General features: G+C 41.7%; 1 protein-coding gene across 2 annotated transcripts in view; it reads left to right on the top strand.

Annotated features, from left to right (window-relative positions):
- The window catches only part of PLEKHG7 (pleckstrin homology and RhoGEF domain containing G7), an 86127-nt gene extending 68901 nt beyond the window's left edge, over window positions 1–17226 (top strand). For both annotated transcript variants that reach the window (XM_055585732.1, XM_055585721.1), the window contains exons 10-16: window positions 39–213; window positions 1130–1245; window positions 1600–1693; window positions 6335–6414; window positions 8764–8917; window positions 15597–15694; window positions 16643–17226. In XM_055585732.1, the coding sequence (XP_055441707.1) occupies window positions 39–213; window positions 1130–1245; window positions 1600–1693; window positions 6335–6414; window positions 8764–8917; window positions 15597–15694; window positions 16643–16750 (825 nt within the window). In that variant the 3' untranslated portion in view covers window positions 16751–17226. The remainder of the gene's footprint in view (window positions 1–38; window positions 214–1129; window positions 1246–1599; window positions 1694–6334; window positions 6415–8763; window positions 8918–15596; window positions 15695–16642) is intronic.
- Window positions 17227–17534: the final 308 nt, after the last annotated feature.

Genomic DNA, 17534 nt, shown 5'->3' with positions numbered 1-17534 from the left:
AAGCGGTGTTCTGATGGGCCTGGTTTTGCCTTCCCCAGTGGTGTGAGCAACATGACCAGTGCAGGCGCCTTCACCTGCCTGAGCTGCTCGTGGCCCCGCTGCACAGGCTGACTCGATACCCCTTGTTGCTGAAGAATATCTGGAAAAGGAGTACAGACTCTACGGAGAAAATAATGATCTACTCCATCAAGGAAAAGGTGGAAAAGGCAATCCGTAAGTCCCTGAGATGAGGGACCCAGAGCTCCAGTGTCAGCTTTAGTCAAAGAGTTGGGGGGCCCTGTGGCTCCTGGGAACCAGCTGGGCTTCCATCCTAGGAGGTAATTCCATTGGCTTGAGGTCACTGGCTCTCGGAAATGTGGATTTGACTTTGAGTTTGCAATGTAAATCAAACACACCCAAAACAATGGGCTCCACTCACATCCTGGCCAACCATGTGAGAACTCTTAACTCCTAAGGGGTCACGCAGGCCGTGGCTCCGTCTCCAAGGTTTTCAGATGTGAGTTCAGGCAGGAAAACTTCTACTTCCCAGATGATGAAGGCACTTTGTTTTTAATATCCATACTGAACCCATACACAAAGCAAATGGAAGTAAACAGCATGAAAAGCCTTTCCGGAGGATAAATTACCACCGTCATTTTTTTTTTTAGGTCACTGAAATCGAGGGCCAATCTAAATATAATGCCAACTGCAATATTTAGAACTGAAATTAGGGGATAAAAGAGCAAGCCCTGTAATAATTTAAGTCTATTTGGGTAGCTATGTATAGTCAAATCCAAATAAAGAAATCCGTGATAGGTGTCCATAAAAGATTTCCTAGGGAGCATCAAAAAGGAACAATTCAAATTGATAATTACCAGCTGTACAGAAATGATATCTTTTTTCTTTCATATTTAAAATGACCACTCAATTAGGAGTTTTTTCCCTTTTTTAAAAGTTTTTGTTCAAATTCATTTTCTCTGCAAGAGGCTGATTTCAAATTAGTGAGTTTTTCTAAGGTGTTCAAACAGAAATAATGTTAAATGAACTTCCAGGGGTTCAGTGTCTGAATGATTTCTATGGATCTTGGTTAAATTTTATGCTGTAATGTCTCATACATTTAAAAATATATTGTATGTGTCTTGTCTTTTAGAGGATCTTGAAGGAAAAGTGAAGTGGCTTGACAATTTTCAGAAGTTCAGACATCTACAGGAGATTGTAGTGTGGCCTCCACTTTGGGATCGAGATAAAAGGTTTTTCATTCCAGAGGTACAAAAGGGGTCAGTTAGAACATACATCCCTTTCCAGAAGTTTGGCATTTGAGTGGAAGTACGCTAATCTTATTACATAGTCCCCAGCTGCCAACCCACCAGAATTATAAGTCTCGCAGATGTAAAGCCTTCATCCACATGGTATTGTGTGTGGTGGGGTGGCTGGTCTCATCACACCGTTCCCAGGCTGGTCCTTCTTAGAGGTTTGCCCATTCTTCCCCAGCCACATGCCCACTTACTGGCATTTCCAAATGTCTCCAGCTTTGTAGACAGAGTTGCATTGCCCCAGCTCCTGGAACATGCTGTCTTCTAATCACTAACATCTCTTTGATCGTCTCTCTTGTTTTCCCAGTGCCTGAAACACATTTTTAAAGAACACATGGCAGAAAACATCCTGTCACCAACCAACAGACACCTTCTCTATGAAGGAAAGCTGACTCTTGCAGGTAAATAACTGCTTCCTTTACAAACCCAACATCCTTGCTACCTTGTAACTTGTCCAACTGTGGCTAATAGAAGGGTGGCAGGAATTGCATTTGCTTGTGGCCAAGGTGACAGCAGATGTGAATCAGAGAGCATCCTGTGGAGTCACACAGACTCCAGCTTGATCAGACCACAAGGTGACTCTAAATTGGGGTAACTGTGTATCTTATAAGACTGAAGTCCAAGTGAAGAGCTTAGCTCAAGATCTGGTGGTGGTGGTGGTTGCTAAGTCATGTCCAACTCTTGCGAACTCATGGACTGTAGCCTGCCAGGCTCCTCTGTCAATGGGATTTTCCAGGCAAGAATACTGGAGTGGGCTGCCATTTCCATCTTCAAGCTCAAGGTCTGGAATCTGGTAAACACTCGGCATCAGCTGTTCCCACCCTCACTGAGCTGGGCAGTCAGACTGTCAGTGTTGACTGAGAATCTGTTATGTAACACACTTTGTGCTGCACAGGATTGGAGGATAGAGACTCGCTGTTCTGGATAAGTCTTTCCCTCGAGTTGAGAAGCTCCACCACAGTAAGCAGACCTGTGGTCTGAATCCGAAAGCAAGCCCAATGCTGGAGTACCCCGGAAGGGTTCCCTGTGGCCCGTGGGACTGGAGGGGGGACTCTGGCGAAGAATAGAAGGATGTTAGGTCAGTGGAAGGACATCCCGAATGAAAAGCACAGCATGAGAAAAGGCTTGGAGGCAGAGGCCGCCTGAACAAGGAGGCTCCCCCGTGGTTAGGAGGGTGTGCCCGAGCTGCCTGCCAGGCTCCCTTCCCAGCTCCACCTGGGGCCTTGGTCAGCAGTCTCCCCACACTGCAGTTTCCCTTCTTTGTTGTGAGGATTTCAGTGAGCTAATGGATGTTGGTAGCTCTTGAAAGAATAGTTGGTAGAGAGTCAGCGCTCAGTCAATATCATGATCAGAAAGGGCTGCCCAGCTGAAGTAAGATTTGCTTTCATTCATTGATTCATTGCTTCACAAAATCTCAATTGAGCACCCACAGTGTGTGAAGCCCTGAGGGATGTGGGATTGCATGTTTATAGCCGTCTGAGGTCTTGTCAGTAGGGGGTTCTGGGCAGTAAGTCCTTATTCAGTACACATCTGTTGAGAACCTGGTCTGTTTTCAAGATAGTGTTAGATGTCAGCTTGGGACATAACCCCTGCCCACTCAGGAAGATAGACACGCCCAATGTTTCACAGCAAAGGAGTTTTGCGTGCATTTTCTCCTGCCAGTGAGTCATGCAGAGAAGTTACATTTAATCCCATATCACAGGACAAATATAGGGAAGTTCCATAACACATTCAGGGCACTTGGCAAGTTAATGGCCACATTCAGACCCAAGCCAACAGGCTGCCTCAGCCTAGCTGGCTTCCAGAATTTTAGCAACTGCCTTGGAAGCCACAGGGATCCAGCCAGGAAACTGCAGAGAGCAATAAGCCACTGAGTCCTCATGCAGGGACATAAGGTTAAAAATTGTTGAAGAATGAGCTCCAAAAAGCAGTGTGCAAAGTGGCTGGAGGAGACAAAGCAGAGAGACCAACCTGAAGGCTCCACAGCGAAGCAGGTGAAGTGAGAAGAGCCTGGGCCTTTGTTTTCCAACCATTCTCCACCTGCAGACGCCCCTGCCCCCACTTGCCTTTGAGGAGATAACAGTTTTACACCTTCTTTAATGTTATTTACAATTTCAGAAATAGCTATATCATTGTGACAAAGCCAAATCCAACCAAAACCTAAAGTAAGGAAGCGAAACACAGTTCTGTGTACAGTCTTATGACTTTCCCTCCAAAATTTAGCCTCTGCCTGGAATCATCAGAGATTTTATTTCACCTCCTCCCTGTGTCCACCAACTTCCCCAACACAGTGAGTTGCCTATCCTAAATGTTAGAAATGGGTGTGGATCAAAAAGGAAGACCTGTGTAAATAGCAGTAACACCAGGCTCCTGCCTAACAGTATATGCAGTTGGTCAGGTTTCATCAGAGGGGGAGGTGTCATCATACCAAGTTTAAAGTCACTGGGACTTTGACTCAGAGCTGGCAGGGAAGTGTGGTGGGGGTAATAATATTAGAAGAAATAGGATATTGTTTTGAATGGGAAAAGCACTGGACCAAGAATTAGGGGCTTTAGCACCAATGGTGGGCTTTGGGGAAATTGTTTAAATTTCCTTAATCTCTTCTGTAAATGTTGGTGATGACGATGGTGATAACAGTGATACGTACTACTAATACGTTTCAGAATTTCTTCTAGCCTTAAAAACTGTGGTGTTAAGATTAAATAAGTACATCTTCTCATTCCCAGAAGGTACAAGTTTTTATAACTTGAGAAGTTTAACCAGCTTCCCATTGGAATTCATGCCGGTACATAACCTTCACAAATGCACTACTCCCCACAGATTGGAGTTTCTAAATAGAAAAATGAGTGAAGTTCAGGCCAGTATGATGGCCGAGTAGCTAGCTGTGGCACCTAGAGAACATTGTTCATGCTGCTGCAGAACTGGGCGAGCCGGTGGTGCTGCTCCGTCCCCTAGCACTGCGATGAAGCGAAGTGAAAGCCGCTCAGTCGCCTCCGATTCTTTGCAACCCCGTGGACTGTACAGTCCATGGAATTCTCCAGACCAGAGCACTGGAGTGGGTAGCCTTTCCCTTCTCCCAGGTGTCTTCCCAACCCAGGGATCGAACCCAGGTCTCTCACATTGCAGGTGGATTCTTTACCAGCTGAGCCACCAGGGAAGCCCAGCAGTGCGATGAGAACCCCACAGTTCAGGCTCTGTGAGAGAAAGACCTAACCGAGTTAGAACCGCACAAGTTAGTAAGCCTCAGAACTGGTTGTGTGACCCATAGCTTCAGACTCCTGGGATAGTAAATATGAATACTCTAGTTTAGGCCTACAAAGTCCCTCTTTAGTCATCGTTTTTCATAATCCCATATTTACTTTAGCACTGTCAGTTCTTGAATTCATCTCAAATCTTGTCTGTGTTTATTATGTGTCTGCTTTTATTAAAGCTCTTAGAAGGCAAGATTCTGCCTTAATCATTGAAGCATCGTGGTGCTCAGTGTTTGTTGGCTGCTTGGAAATACATGCGCCAGCTTTCCTTGTAGCTGAATGTGACCACGTAACTAAATTCTGCCTGCATTCTAACTCATATCCCATTGGTCAGAATTTAGTCACTTAGAAATTTAGTCAGTTGCAAGGAAAGCTGGCGCATGTATTTGTTCACAAGTAAACATCTACCCACTAAAACTTGGAAATTTCATTACTACAAAATAAGAATTGTTTTTGAGGGACCACCGGCAGTCTTTTGCACAGCCCAGTTTGCCAAAAGGAGTTTCTAGTGGAGATGAAAAACACCTAAAAAATATTCAAGGATAATTCAAGATTGAATAAAATATCTAATTTCTCTTCTGGACAAATATAGGAAGTATCTTTCCTCTAAACTTAAAGAAGGGGAGTGTTAGATATTGTATCTATTAATTTAACCTTAGACATTGTATTTCCAGGGTATACAAGAAAGAACTTCTAGAATAATATAAGCAAACAAATAGAATGATAAAAAATATTTACTTGATTTTTCTTATATTTCCTTTAAGTGCTGTCACATCACGCTCTGAAAGGACTACCCTTTCCTCTAAAATCATTTAAATTTAACCATTTACTTTTCTAATTTCTAAGGGATAGAGTTAAATCCAGAAGGGGAGCAATCTCTCTAATATTTTTCCTTTCTACTGCTGTCTCCTTAGGGAAAAGCAGAAAAGCCTATTTGCCTTTAGTTATCATCAAAAGTGAAATTAAGAAAAGGTTGTGAATATAAAGCTACATGAAGACTTTAAACGTGTATAGACACATTGCAAAACTTGAGAAATTGTTTTAATGACTCTCTTAATCAGCTAGGGCTGCCATAACAAAATGCTACCGGCTGGGTGGCTTAAACAGGAGACGTTGATTTCTCACAGTGCTGGAGGCTGGAAGTCCAAGATCAAGTTGCCTGCTGATGTGGTTCCTGGTGGGCGCTCTCTTTCCAGCTTTCTCAGCATCCATACGTGGCACAGAGAGTGCGCACGTGCCTTGGTGTGTCTTGGATGGCATTCACCCTGCCAGACCGGGGTCCTCCCTTAAGCCTTCATCTGACCTTAATTACTTCCTTATTCTGAGTACACAATGGAGGTTGGGGCTTCCACAAAGAATTGAGGGACTATGCAGTTCCACGGCAATGACAAAGTGCCTTTTCTCTGGTAATGTTTCCCTTTGCCAGTGACAGCCAGATGAGTCAGGAGGCAAAAATGCTGGTGTCCTGTTGATCGATAGATGTGTCCTAGGCTTAGCTGAAACCACTACAAATATCACCCAGGTTATCTTAGATCCACATGAAATGCATCACTAGTATCTTTAAAGTTGGAAGTGTGAGCTCACACCAGGTCTCTGCTTTAGGGAGAAATCAGCTCAGTTGTAATGCAATTTTCTGACCCACGTGATTGGAGCCCCCTGAGTCCTGAGCCTCCTGCACCCAGATTCCTGTTCTGTGTTGTTTTTCTAAAGCGTTTCTTTGATTTAAAAAGAAAAAAAAAAAACTTTTACTTACTATTTCCAGCCCCAATTTCATCTTCTTTCTCTCCTCAGAAAGCACAAGATTCCTAGATGTTTATCTGTTTCTCTTTGATGATTTCCTCTTAGTTACGAAAACTAAGCGCAACAAAAAGGTAAAAGCCTGTTGTTTCTAAATAAGTCTGTTGAATGAGTTTATAAAAATATTTCTGAATAAGTTGTTAAAAAGAGAAAAAATTGATGTACTTCAAATCGGACTTTATCCTCCATAAAATGGAGGCATTTAAAAATACTGGCTTTTTCCATCATAGAGGTCTAAACTGAAAAACATCAGTAACAAAAGCAAGCCCCATTTCATAAGGATGCCAAAGGGTGTGTGTAATTTTAGAATGACTCAAGCCCATATACTTTTGAGGTGAGTCCCAGAAGCCAGAGGACTTTATGCCTGGCCAGCCTCAACAAAAAAAATGAAGATCCTTTTGTCCACATCAGCCGTTTGCTCATCCACATTGTCCACCACAGTGAAAGCTGTCGGAGCAGGGCGCCTCTTGAAACCAAATGCTGCCCAATGCATTCTCGTTTGAAAGGGCACCTCCTTCCTGAGAAGGGATGATGCAGGGAGCTGCGTGTGGGAAAGGGCCCCGGTCTCTCAGAGTCGACCTGTAATTAAGAACTGCAGATGCCAAACAGATGTACAGTTGGCATCACAGGGGAAAAAAAGAGTCACCAAGGGCTAGAGCCACAAAATCTCTTCTAAGACTAGGGATTTTTCTCTTGAAGTATTAATTGTTAGTACTGTTGTTGCTACTCCCCATTAAGCCACAGGTCTCATGGTCCACCACTTTCCCGTTTCACAGTCTGTCCCCTGACTGATGCAAGTGCTTTCAGGAGGGGGCCTTTTCTGCAGCCCTTAGAGGTGGGAAGAGCTGCAGTTTCTCCTTGGCCACCAGAGATACTTAATGTTCTAACCCACTCACTCTTTTACTCAGTAGCTAGCCTTACACAGATGTTAAGATCATGAGACTAGATCTCTCGGATATTTTAATATTCTAAGCTTCTAGATGGCATGTTGGTTTCTGTTGTTTGTTGTTGTAGTCGATAAGTCGTGTCCAACTCTTCTGAGACTCCATGGATTGTAGCCCACCAGGCTCCTCTGTCCCTGGGATTTCCCAAGCAAGAATACTGGAGTTGGGTTGCCATTTCCTTCTCCAGGGTATCTTCCTGACCTAGGGATCAAACCTGTGTCTCCTGCATTAGCAGGCAGATTCTTTACCGCTGAGCCACCAGGAAAGTGGCATGTTGGTTAGTTAAGCTAAATAATTTAAGGGCCTATATGCAATAAAAAAAGATGGGCTTCCCACTTGGCGCTAGTGGTAAAGAACCCACCTGCCAGTGTAGGAGACATAAGAGACACAGGTTCAATCCCTGGGTCAGGAAGATCCCCTGGAGGAGGGCATGGCAACTCACTCCAGTGTTCTTGCCTGGAGAATCCTATGGACAGAGGAGCAGTCCACAGGGTCATAGAGAGTTGGATACAACTGAAATGACTTAGCTCACAAGCAATAAAATAGATACCCATTAATCAATCTGTGAATAGTAGATTGGTTGGGGAGGGAGTGGCTGTTGGAGATACTGAGAGTCAGTTTCAAAACTTGGATGACCTCCTGTTTTTAGCTGCCAGACTAGCATGTCTGAACAGGTCAAGCCCTGAAAAAAAATCTCTGTCCTCTTCCAAAACCTGACATTAAGCACAGCTTACCTTCTCTTTACATAATGGCACAGATCAGAGCCCTTGACTCATTACTGACCATGTTATAATATTCTGATTCCATGCTTCACAACTTGATTCTAAAATAAGGAATTTTACCTGTTTTAAATTCCCCTTTAAATTCTTCTGTCTGATAAAGCTGAGAATTTTATTGACTTCACAGGAGCAGAAATAACCACCCAGAGAAGACATCAGGTGTCATTTATTTTTTTTGGAACAAGAAAGAATGTTGTATTTTAATTTCTCTTTGCTATTTAATGCACAAATTGCTGCATGTACATCACAATTTTTGACATCCTTTTTCTTTTAATTTAGCATATATATTCAAAACAATTTCAGCTATTTATAAATCATAGAGCATGGAATCTATTTATTTAGATTTTAGTGTAAGATCTCATAGAGTGGGCCCAGATGAGGCTCCTCTTTCTCATTCATTTAACTCAGTCCTACAGAGGGATACTGGAAATAAAGATCTTTCTGGTGATGTGATGGTGATTTAATGTTTCCAAGTTATGGAAGTGACCATTTATTTATTCAGGTGATTAAACTTGGGGCTCAGAAACACTGTGTTTTAAATCACTGTGTACTTTGGGAAATGCTTTCAAGATCCTAAAAGAGTAGTAAGCTGGATTTCAAACAATTGTTTTTAAAAATCAGTTTATTTAAGGATGTGCTGTAAGCATGTGTGTCAGTATTTATTTCCTATTTTTTGCCTTATTTTCCTCCTAAATTTCAGAAACTCGGAGGCTCAGACCCTGGTTTAATGTGCCCTTCACTCACTGCTGAGCTGCAAACAGTAATCAAAGAAGGTGGTTCATGTACAGTAATTGACCAGCCCATTCCACTAGACAGATTGGTTGTCAGAGGTCTCGATCCACTCCACGTGTCAGGTACATGTCTTACGTTCATCATTCAGCTCATCTCTGCCATCCCAGAGTTTTAGGTTGGCTTTTTTTGATAGCAGGACATGAATCCAATTTAAATCTTCAACAAAGATAATACTGAGTTTCTGTGTAGTTAAATATCACCCATTCTACAAGCTAGTTATGGAAAGAGTACTGGACTTGCTTCCAACACTTGGGTGACCCAGCTCTGCCCCTTGCTAACTGTGTGACCCTGTGTGCAAGGTATTGGGTTGGCCAAAAAGTTCATTCTGGCTTTTCTGTAAGATCTTATGGAAAAACCTCCAAACTTTCTGTCCAATTCAATATGTAAATTTTCTAAGCCACAGATGTTGTTCAGTTGCTAAGTCATATCCAGCTCTTTGCAACTCGATGGATGCAGCATGGCAGGGTTCCCTGTCCTTCACTACTTCCTGGAGCTTGCTCAAACTCATGTCCATTGAGTTGGTGATGCCATCCAACCTTCTTATCCTCTGTTGCCCCCTTCTCCTCCTGCCGTCAGTCTTTCCCAGAATCAGGGTCTTTCCCAGTGAGTCAGCTCTTCACATCAGATGGCCAAAGTATTGGAGCTTCACTGTCAGTCCTTCCAATGAATATTCAGGGTTGATTTCCTTTAGGATTGACTGGTTTGATCTCCCTGCTGTCCAAGAGACTCTCAAGAGTCTTCTCTAGCACTCCAGTCCTACAAATCAAAATTCTTCAGCATTCAGCTTTCCTTATGGTTCAACTCTCACATCCGTACATGACTACTGGAAAAACCATAGCTTTGACTGTATGGACCTTTGTCAGCAAAGTGATGTCTGTGCTTTTTAATACACTGTCTAGGTTTGTCATAGCTTTCCTTCCAGGGAGCAAGTGTTTTAATTTGATGGTTGCAGTCACCAATCCACACTGATTTCTGAGCCCAAGAAAATAAAATCTGTCACTGTTTCCACTTTTTCCCCATCTGTTTGCCATGAAGTAATGGGACTGGATGCTGTGATCTTAGTTTTTTGAATATTGAGTTTTAAGCCAGCTTTTTCATTCTCCTCTTTCACCCTCATCAAGTATACATTAAATAAACAGGGTGTCAGTATACAGCCTTGTCATACTCCTTTCTTAAGTTTGAACCAGTCAGTTATTCCATGTCCAGTTCTAACTGTCGCTTCTTGACCTTCATAAAGGTTTCTCAGGGGAGAGGTAAGGTGGTCTGGTATTCCTATCTCTTAAAGAATTTTCCACTTGTTTGTTGTGGTCCATGCAGTCAAGGGCTTTAGTGTAGTCAATGAAGTAGATGTTTTTCTGGAAATCCCTTGCTTTCTCTATGATCCAACGAATATTGGCAATTTGATCTCTAGTTCCTCTGCCTTTTCTCAACCCAGCTTGTACATCTAGAAGTTTCTCAGTTCACATACTGCTAAAGCCTAGTTTGAAAGATTTTGAGCATAATTTTGCTAGTGTGTGAAATGAGGGCAATTGTAGGGTAGTTTGAACATTCTTTGGTATTGCCCTTCTTTGGCATTGGAATGAAAACTGACCTTTTCCAGTCCTGTGGCCACTGCTGAGTTTTCCAAATTTGCTGTCATGTTGAGTGCAGCACTTTAACAGCATCATCTTTTAGGATTTTTAATAGCTCAGCTGGAATTCCATCACCTCCACTAGCTTTGTTCATAATTCATCTTGATAAAATCAAAATAATATCTTCCCAGTTGGTTGTCATGAGAATTAAATAATGCAGGTAAAGCACTCAATAAATGATGACTGTTATTAGGTCTGTTAATCATTTTAGTACCAATGCTGTTGTTAAAGCGCCGGTAAACCAAGACACGCTAGGAAAGCCTAAGATATTTTACTGCAATTGCGCTCTAGAAAAATACCAGAAATAAGCATATAAATATGTGTATGTACATACATACACACGTGTATAGATCAGAAATATATATTTTTGTTTTTCAAGCATTTCCTGAGAACCAGGCACTCCGTAAGTGCCTTGGAGTCACAAAGATGGAGTCCTCAGAACAATGAAAGGACAGTACATCCTGTCAGGAAAGCCCTGGGTCTCTGAGGGACTTGAAGACATCTTGGCTGACTTAGTACTGAGTAGGGGGCAGCAGTGTTCGAAAGGAAGCAGGCCTCTTTCTGCCTTGGGTACAGGCTCATAGGAGACCAGCCAAGACAGCAGGAGGAGAGTGCCTTCCTGCCCCAGGAGCAGAGGAGAACAGGGAGGACGGTGCAAGCCCTGTAGCACCCAGCGCAGCAGCCCTGGGCTAGCTGGTCCCTAGTCATCAGCAGGGGACCAGCCTATACATGGCACAGCAACACTGCACCGTGAAGACACCAGCGGTAATAATAATAGCCACACTGTACATCAGTATCTTATGTAACTAGGTTGCATATTTGAATGTTTAAATCCTGAATGTATCCAAACTCTCCCCAAGAGCAGCCGGGCTCCAGTGGGGTGGGAGGAACCTGCATCCCAACTAGAGCCTTCTGCTTCCCTCCTCTGTTTTACTTAGGAGAAATAGAAGCTTTGCTGAAAAACAACTAGGCAGGCCTTAAGGCCTCTTAGATTGGAGGCCAAAATCTGCATAAACCAGAGAGCTTTCCTGAGCAAGCTTAGAAAGGGGCATCTCAGAGGGACACAGCCTTCTTACTAGAGTGGCCATAGAAGATTCTGCTGGGATTTACGGATGTGAGCGGAGGAAGGCGTGTGATCCCCCAGCAGGAGAGGGAAGCAGCTTGGGCTCAGGTCAGCCACAGCCCCGCCAGACAGCTGGACTCTGTGGGAAACCTGGCATCCCAGGATTCCCTTGGGGGATGCATGTGTTTTCTTTTGTATTCCTTTTTCTTTCTTTTTTAAATAAAATCAATACCTTTTTAAAACCATACTTCACCATGTTTTGTTACTTTTTAATTTGTCACTATCATTTCATTTTTGTTTTTAAATATTAACATTGGTCATTATTTTACCTGTTCAGATACAGTGTCTGAGTCAGAAGAGCTGTAGGGTGAAACAGAATAAAGTCTGAAAAAAAAAAGTATTGTGCTTTGAAGTGACAGAAACCTAGTTTCACATCCTGGCTGTATCATTCACAAGCTGTGTGACCTTAGAAAAATACACCTAATCTCTGTCCTCATTTGGCATTAGTTGACTTTTTTTTTTTAATTGAAGTATAGTGAATTTACAGTGTTCCAGGTATACAGCAGTGATTCCATTTTATACACACACACACATTTTTTTTCAGATTCTTTTCCATTATAGGTTATTACAAGGTGCCGAAGAGTATAGTTCCCTGTGCTGTGTAGTAGGTCCTTGTTGTTTATGTCTTTTTAATTTTATTTCTCTTTGGCTGTGCTGGGTCTTTGCTGTTGCATGGGCTTTTCTCTAGCTGCAGCAGGTGAGGGCTACTCTCTAATTGCAGTGTGCAGGCTCCTCATTGCAGCGGCTTCTATTGCAGAGCACAGGCTCTAGGGCAACCGGCTTCGGTAGGTTGCAGCATGCGGGCTCTGTGGTTGCAGCTCCTGGACTGTAGGGCACAGGCTCAATAGTGGCACTCAGGCTTAGTTGCCCCGCAGCATGTGTGGTCTTCCTGGATCAGGGATCAAACCATCGAACCCGTGTCTACTGCATTGGCAGGTGGATTCTTTACCACTGAGCCACCAGGGAAGGCCTCTTTATCTGTTTTATATGTTGATATAGTGGGGCTTCCCAGGTGGCACAATGGTAAAGAATTCACCTGTCAATGCAGGAGACACAAGAGATGCAGGTTCAATCCCTGGGTCGCAAAGATCCCCTGGAGGAGGAAATGGCAACCCACTCCAGTATTCTTGCCGCGAAAATTCCATGGACAGAGGAGCCTGGCAGGCTACAGTTCGTGGGGTTGCAAAGAGTCAGACACGATGTTGATATAGTAGTGTGTATCTGTTAATCTCAAATTCCTAATATATCCCTCCCTTACCTTTCCCCTTGATAATTAAGATTTTTTTTTCTATTTCTGAGTGTGTTTTGTAAATAAGCTCATTTGTATCCTTTTAGATTCCATAAGAAATATTGTATTTGTCTTTCTCTGTTAAGATGTCACTATACGTATCTCTAGGTCCATCCACGTTGCTGTAAATGGCACTGTTCTTTTTTATGGCTGAGTAATATTCCATTGTGTGTGTATGTGTGTGTGTGTGTGTGTGTGTGTATTCATCTGTTGATGGACATTTAGGTTGTTTCCATGTCTTGGCTACTAGAATAGTGCTGCTATGAACATTGGGATGCATGTAACATTTCAAATTTTAGTTTTTGTCTTTTCTAGATATATACCCAGAAATAGGATTGCTGGGTCATAGGGTAATTTTTAGTTTTTTAAAGAACTATTTTCCATAGTGGATGCAGCAGTTTACATTCCCATCAGTAGTGGGAGGGAGCTCCCATTTCTCTACACCCTCTCCAGCATTTATTGTTTGTAGACTTTCTGATGATGGACATTCTGCCCTATGTGAGGTGGCACCTCATAGTAGCTAAGATCTGTGTTTCTCTAATAACGAGTGATGTTGAGCATCTTGCCGTGTGCCCTAGGCCATCTGTATGTCTCCTTTGGAGAAATGCCTGTTTAGGTCTTCTGCCCTTTTTTTATTAGGTTATTTGCTTTTTTGACGCTGAGTTGTGTAAGTTGTTTGTTTTGGAAATCAATCCCTTATTAGCGGCATCATTTGCAAATATTTCCTCCTGTTTTGTAGGTTGTCTTTTTGTTTATGGTTTCCTTTGCTCTGCAAAAGCTTTTAAATTTAATTAGGTCCCATTTGTTTATTTTTGCTTTTGTTCCCATTACTCTAGGAGATAAATCCAAAGAAATATTGCTATTTTTGTCAAAGAGTATCCCACTTATGTTTTCCTCTAGGAGTTTTATAGTATCCAGTCTTACTTTTAAGTCTTTAATCCATTTTGAGGTTCTGTTTTTTTTGGTCTGTATATGGTGTTAGGTAGTGGTCTAATTTCATTCTTTTACACATGGCTGTCCAGTTTTCCCAGCTCGTTTATTGGAGAGATTGTCTTTTCTCCATTATATATTTTTGCCTCTTTTGCTGCAGATTAATTGACCATAGGTTCATGGGTTGATTTCTGGGCTTTCTGTCCTTTCATTGATCTGTGCGTCTGTTTTGTGCTGGAACCATACGTACTCTTTTGGTCACTGCAGTATAGTCTGGGGTCGGGGAGCACTGAGTCCTCCAGCACCGAAGTGGTTCTTTCTCAAGATTGTTTTGGTGATTCGGGGTAAGTTGACCTATCTTATAAAGTCAATGTGTGGTTTAAATGACAATAAGGAAAAAATACATAGCACTGTGCCTAGTGATAGTAAGTGCTTAATAAATGATGTCAGCTATTGTTAATTATATTAGAACATCAGGGAGAAAAGAGCTACTCCTTTTTTTATTATCACCTTATTTTATCTTATAAGCCTCACCATCCCAGGTACTTTTGCTTGTGAAATCTTTAGTAGTCATATTACAAAACCAAACAGATGAGGGATACCTTAAATAACTGAGAACTACAGATACAATTGTGAGAAAAATGGATTCTGAAATCCAGCCAAGAACAACCACCTGATCTTTAAAGCCTCACTTGCTGCAGGGAATTTATAAGGAGAAAAATCAGGCAGTTAAACAAACACAGCCAGATCTTTTTTCCAGAAAGTCATTTTAATAGGTTTAAGTTATCGCACCCCAGAAAAGCTGGACCTTGTCATGACCTTGTCAGGCTTTGTTGTGGTAGAATTTAGGAATTATGAGGGTTAGACTGTTACAGTTTGTAAGAGTTAAGTAGTTCTTACAGTTAAGAAAATAAAATCTCATATTTGCTTCAATTCTGAAATGAGGCTCAACTTGCCTCAGTGAGTATGAATTAAATCCGCAAACTTCAAGGAATAGGAATAATGACTGAACAAGCATTAGCTTAATGATCAGCCAGGAAGAGGCATCCTATCCTCCTCCTCTCTGTAGTACTTGGTATGACCTGGTTTGGCTTTGTTCCTAAACATAAATTGACTATAGAAAGAATATATAGGCTGCAGAACTTTATTCCTGGTGCTGTATAAATAATTCAAGGACAAACTTTCATTTTAAGAGCTCCAGCTGTATTAATAAAAAGAAAGGAAATCTGCTAGGAAACGACAGAACAGACCATTTCTTTTCAAACACAGAAACCATGCCAACGTTTTTTTGTTTTTGTTTTACATTTCACATAATTTGGTGGATGTTGGATTTTATTTGAGTCTTTTTTTTTTTTTTTGGCTTTTCTTGGACTGCTGTGAAGCATTCAGGTGGTTTTTGTATATTTGGCACATCTTAATTTGTTTAACCCTTGTCTTGATGTTTAACTTCCCTTTAAGTACAAAAAAAGGACAGGCGGGGGAGGTGTGGTGGTCAAAGAAACATTATTTTTTACAAAGTCTGTCTAATACGCTAAGCTTCTTCCTTGGAGAGGAACACATTTCCCATCACTTAAGCCACAAATGTATTTCATCAAGTCCCGGAAGTTGTTGGCTAAGGAAGAAAAGGTCTGCATAGTTAAGTGGGCGCTCTCATAGACACAGGACAGAAAATTCCCACACATTAATAAACAAAAATCCAGGTTCTTAGGCTGAGAAACTATGGATTTCATATTGATTGCTTTGTTGTTTTGTCCTTAATCTTTTTCTAGTCTTTGGACTGAGAAATGCTTTCCTCATACAACATGAAAACAGATACCGACAATGTATAGCAGCATTTTTATTACAGGCCCAAACGGAAAACATCAAGGTATGTATTTCAGCTTTGTAGGTTTTCATTCTTCAGACGTAAGAGGGGAAAAAAAATCTCACTCCAAACTCATTAAGAAACAGTGAAAGGAAAGTTCTGTCAAGTTGGGAGGACAGGAAGGATATGAATATCTAACCACATCAGGCTCAGGAACCGCAGCACTGGCCGTTTTCCCACATCCCCAGTGTTGACACAGCCTCCCTCGTTTCTCCTGCAGCAGAAGCTCAAGAGCTGCCTCTGACTTCTGGGAGGTCTGTAGGAAATGAGGGCACAACTGCTTTGGATTGCATGCTTTTAAGATGTTCTAATCAATTTCAAAGCCCTGTATGCAAACAGTATGATGCCAGCTTAAGTGAGGGGCTCCTGCAGTAATGAACCACCAAGTCTTCTCTTTGAAAATAGGTCCCTGTTTCTACAGCTCTGGAGCTGAAGGGCAGCTGCCTACCTGGCTCTGGTGTCTCTGTCTTAGGAGTCTCCATTTTCGCCTTTCCCTGATAGGCTTTCATCAGGACAGCAGTGTGGCCAATTACTGGAAGGCTGCATTGATTTCAAGGACTCAACTTCTTCCCTCAGTCTGTTTTTCAAGTTATGCCAGCGGATTACAAACTTCTATTTCCACACAACGTGGAATTTTAAGAAATTCAACTTTCAAACTACTTACATTCCCGGTACTCATCTTTGTAATTAGTCATCCTTAACTATTATGGTTTCTTGATTACTCACAACTGTTTATCCAAAATACCATACTCATCTAATCCATTTGCATTCATGTGATTAGAGGTATTTATGATACATTCTAATTAAGACAGAAAATGGGAGACAGGCAAATGTTTCACCAGTCTTCACTTTTAAACAGCAAGTCAACAAATACAAAGGAAAATATTAATCCAAATATGTGAGAAATTGTCAGTTTAACATTCTCTTCTCACTATATTTTTTCTTTAACAGAGAACATGGATAGCACAAATAACAGCAGCAATCTCTTGCTTCACCAAGAGTCAAGAAACCAAGAAAATGTCCTCATTCCCTTTGCCTGCAGAATCCTCGGAAATTTAGGGACCTAAACTAAGTGGCACACCTTTTTAGACATTAGGGATTAAGGTATTCTTTCATTCAAACTTGTAGCACCTAACCTAGGGATGACCTCAAATAAGCATTTTAAAGAAGTTTCAGAATTTGAGCCATAGGTACTCCTCAGGGTAGAGTAATAATGGCTTCAACAAATTCGAACCCTGAGGAATTTCTTGTTAAGTATACACATGTTGATATCCCGGAGTATCTCATAATGCTTCAGTCAGGCTTGAAAGGGGGGCGAGGGAAGTATGAGGCTGTTACAGTTCGTCGTGGATGATCAGGTGGATGCAGGCCCACTGCTTGGGTCTGATATGAATTCTAGCATCATCTTTTATGTGCATCTGTAATGAAAACCGGCTTATAAATCAGTTTTACTGCTCTACAATCCTACCTCATACAAAGTCGGATTGCTCTTTTAACATATTTATTAGGCAATGAATAATAATGTCTTCATCTTAGTAGCGGTTTTTAACTTCCTAGTCTCCAACAGTTTACTTATCTCAGGTAGACTCTATAATACTCGTAACTTGGAGAAAATCCCAAAGACTAAATTCCGTTGTTTTGAGAAAAAAGCAATTATCTGTTCTAGTTTTACTAATTAAGTTTTACTTGGGCGTTTCATAGAAATAGTAGCATATTTGTCTCTAAATCTCACTTTTTGAATAATGGAGTTTGTCATAAAACTTTCTGGTTTTGAATGTGAGTTAGCACAGTACAGTCACTGCATCTTATTTGGCAGGATTTAAAACATCATTAGAATTGTTAC

Source organism: Bubalus kerabau, chromosome 1, assembly GCF_029407905.1.
Source record: "Bubalus kerabau isolate K-KA32 ecotype Philippines breed swamp buffalo chromosome 1, PCC_UOA_SB_1v2, whole genome shotgun sequence".
Lineage (NCBI taxonomy): Eukaryota > Metazoa > Chordata > Mammalia > Artiodactyla > Bovidae > Bubalus > Bubalus kerabau.
Note: the sequence above shows the minus strand (reverse complement) of the source record. Positions and strands in the feature narration are given on the sequence as shown.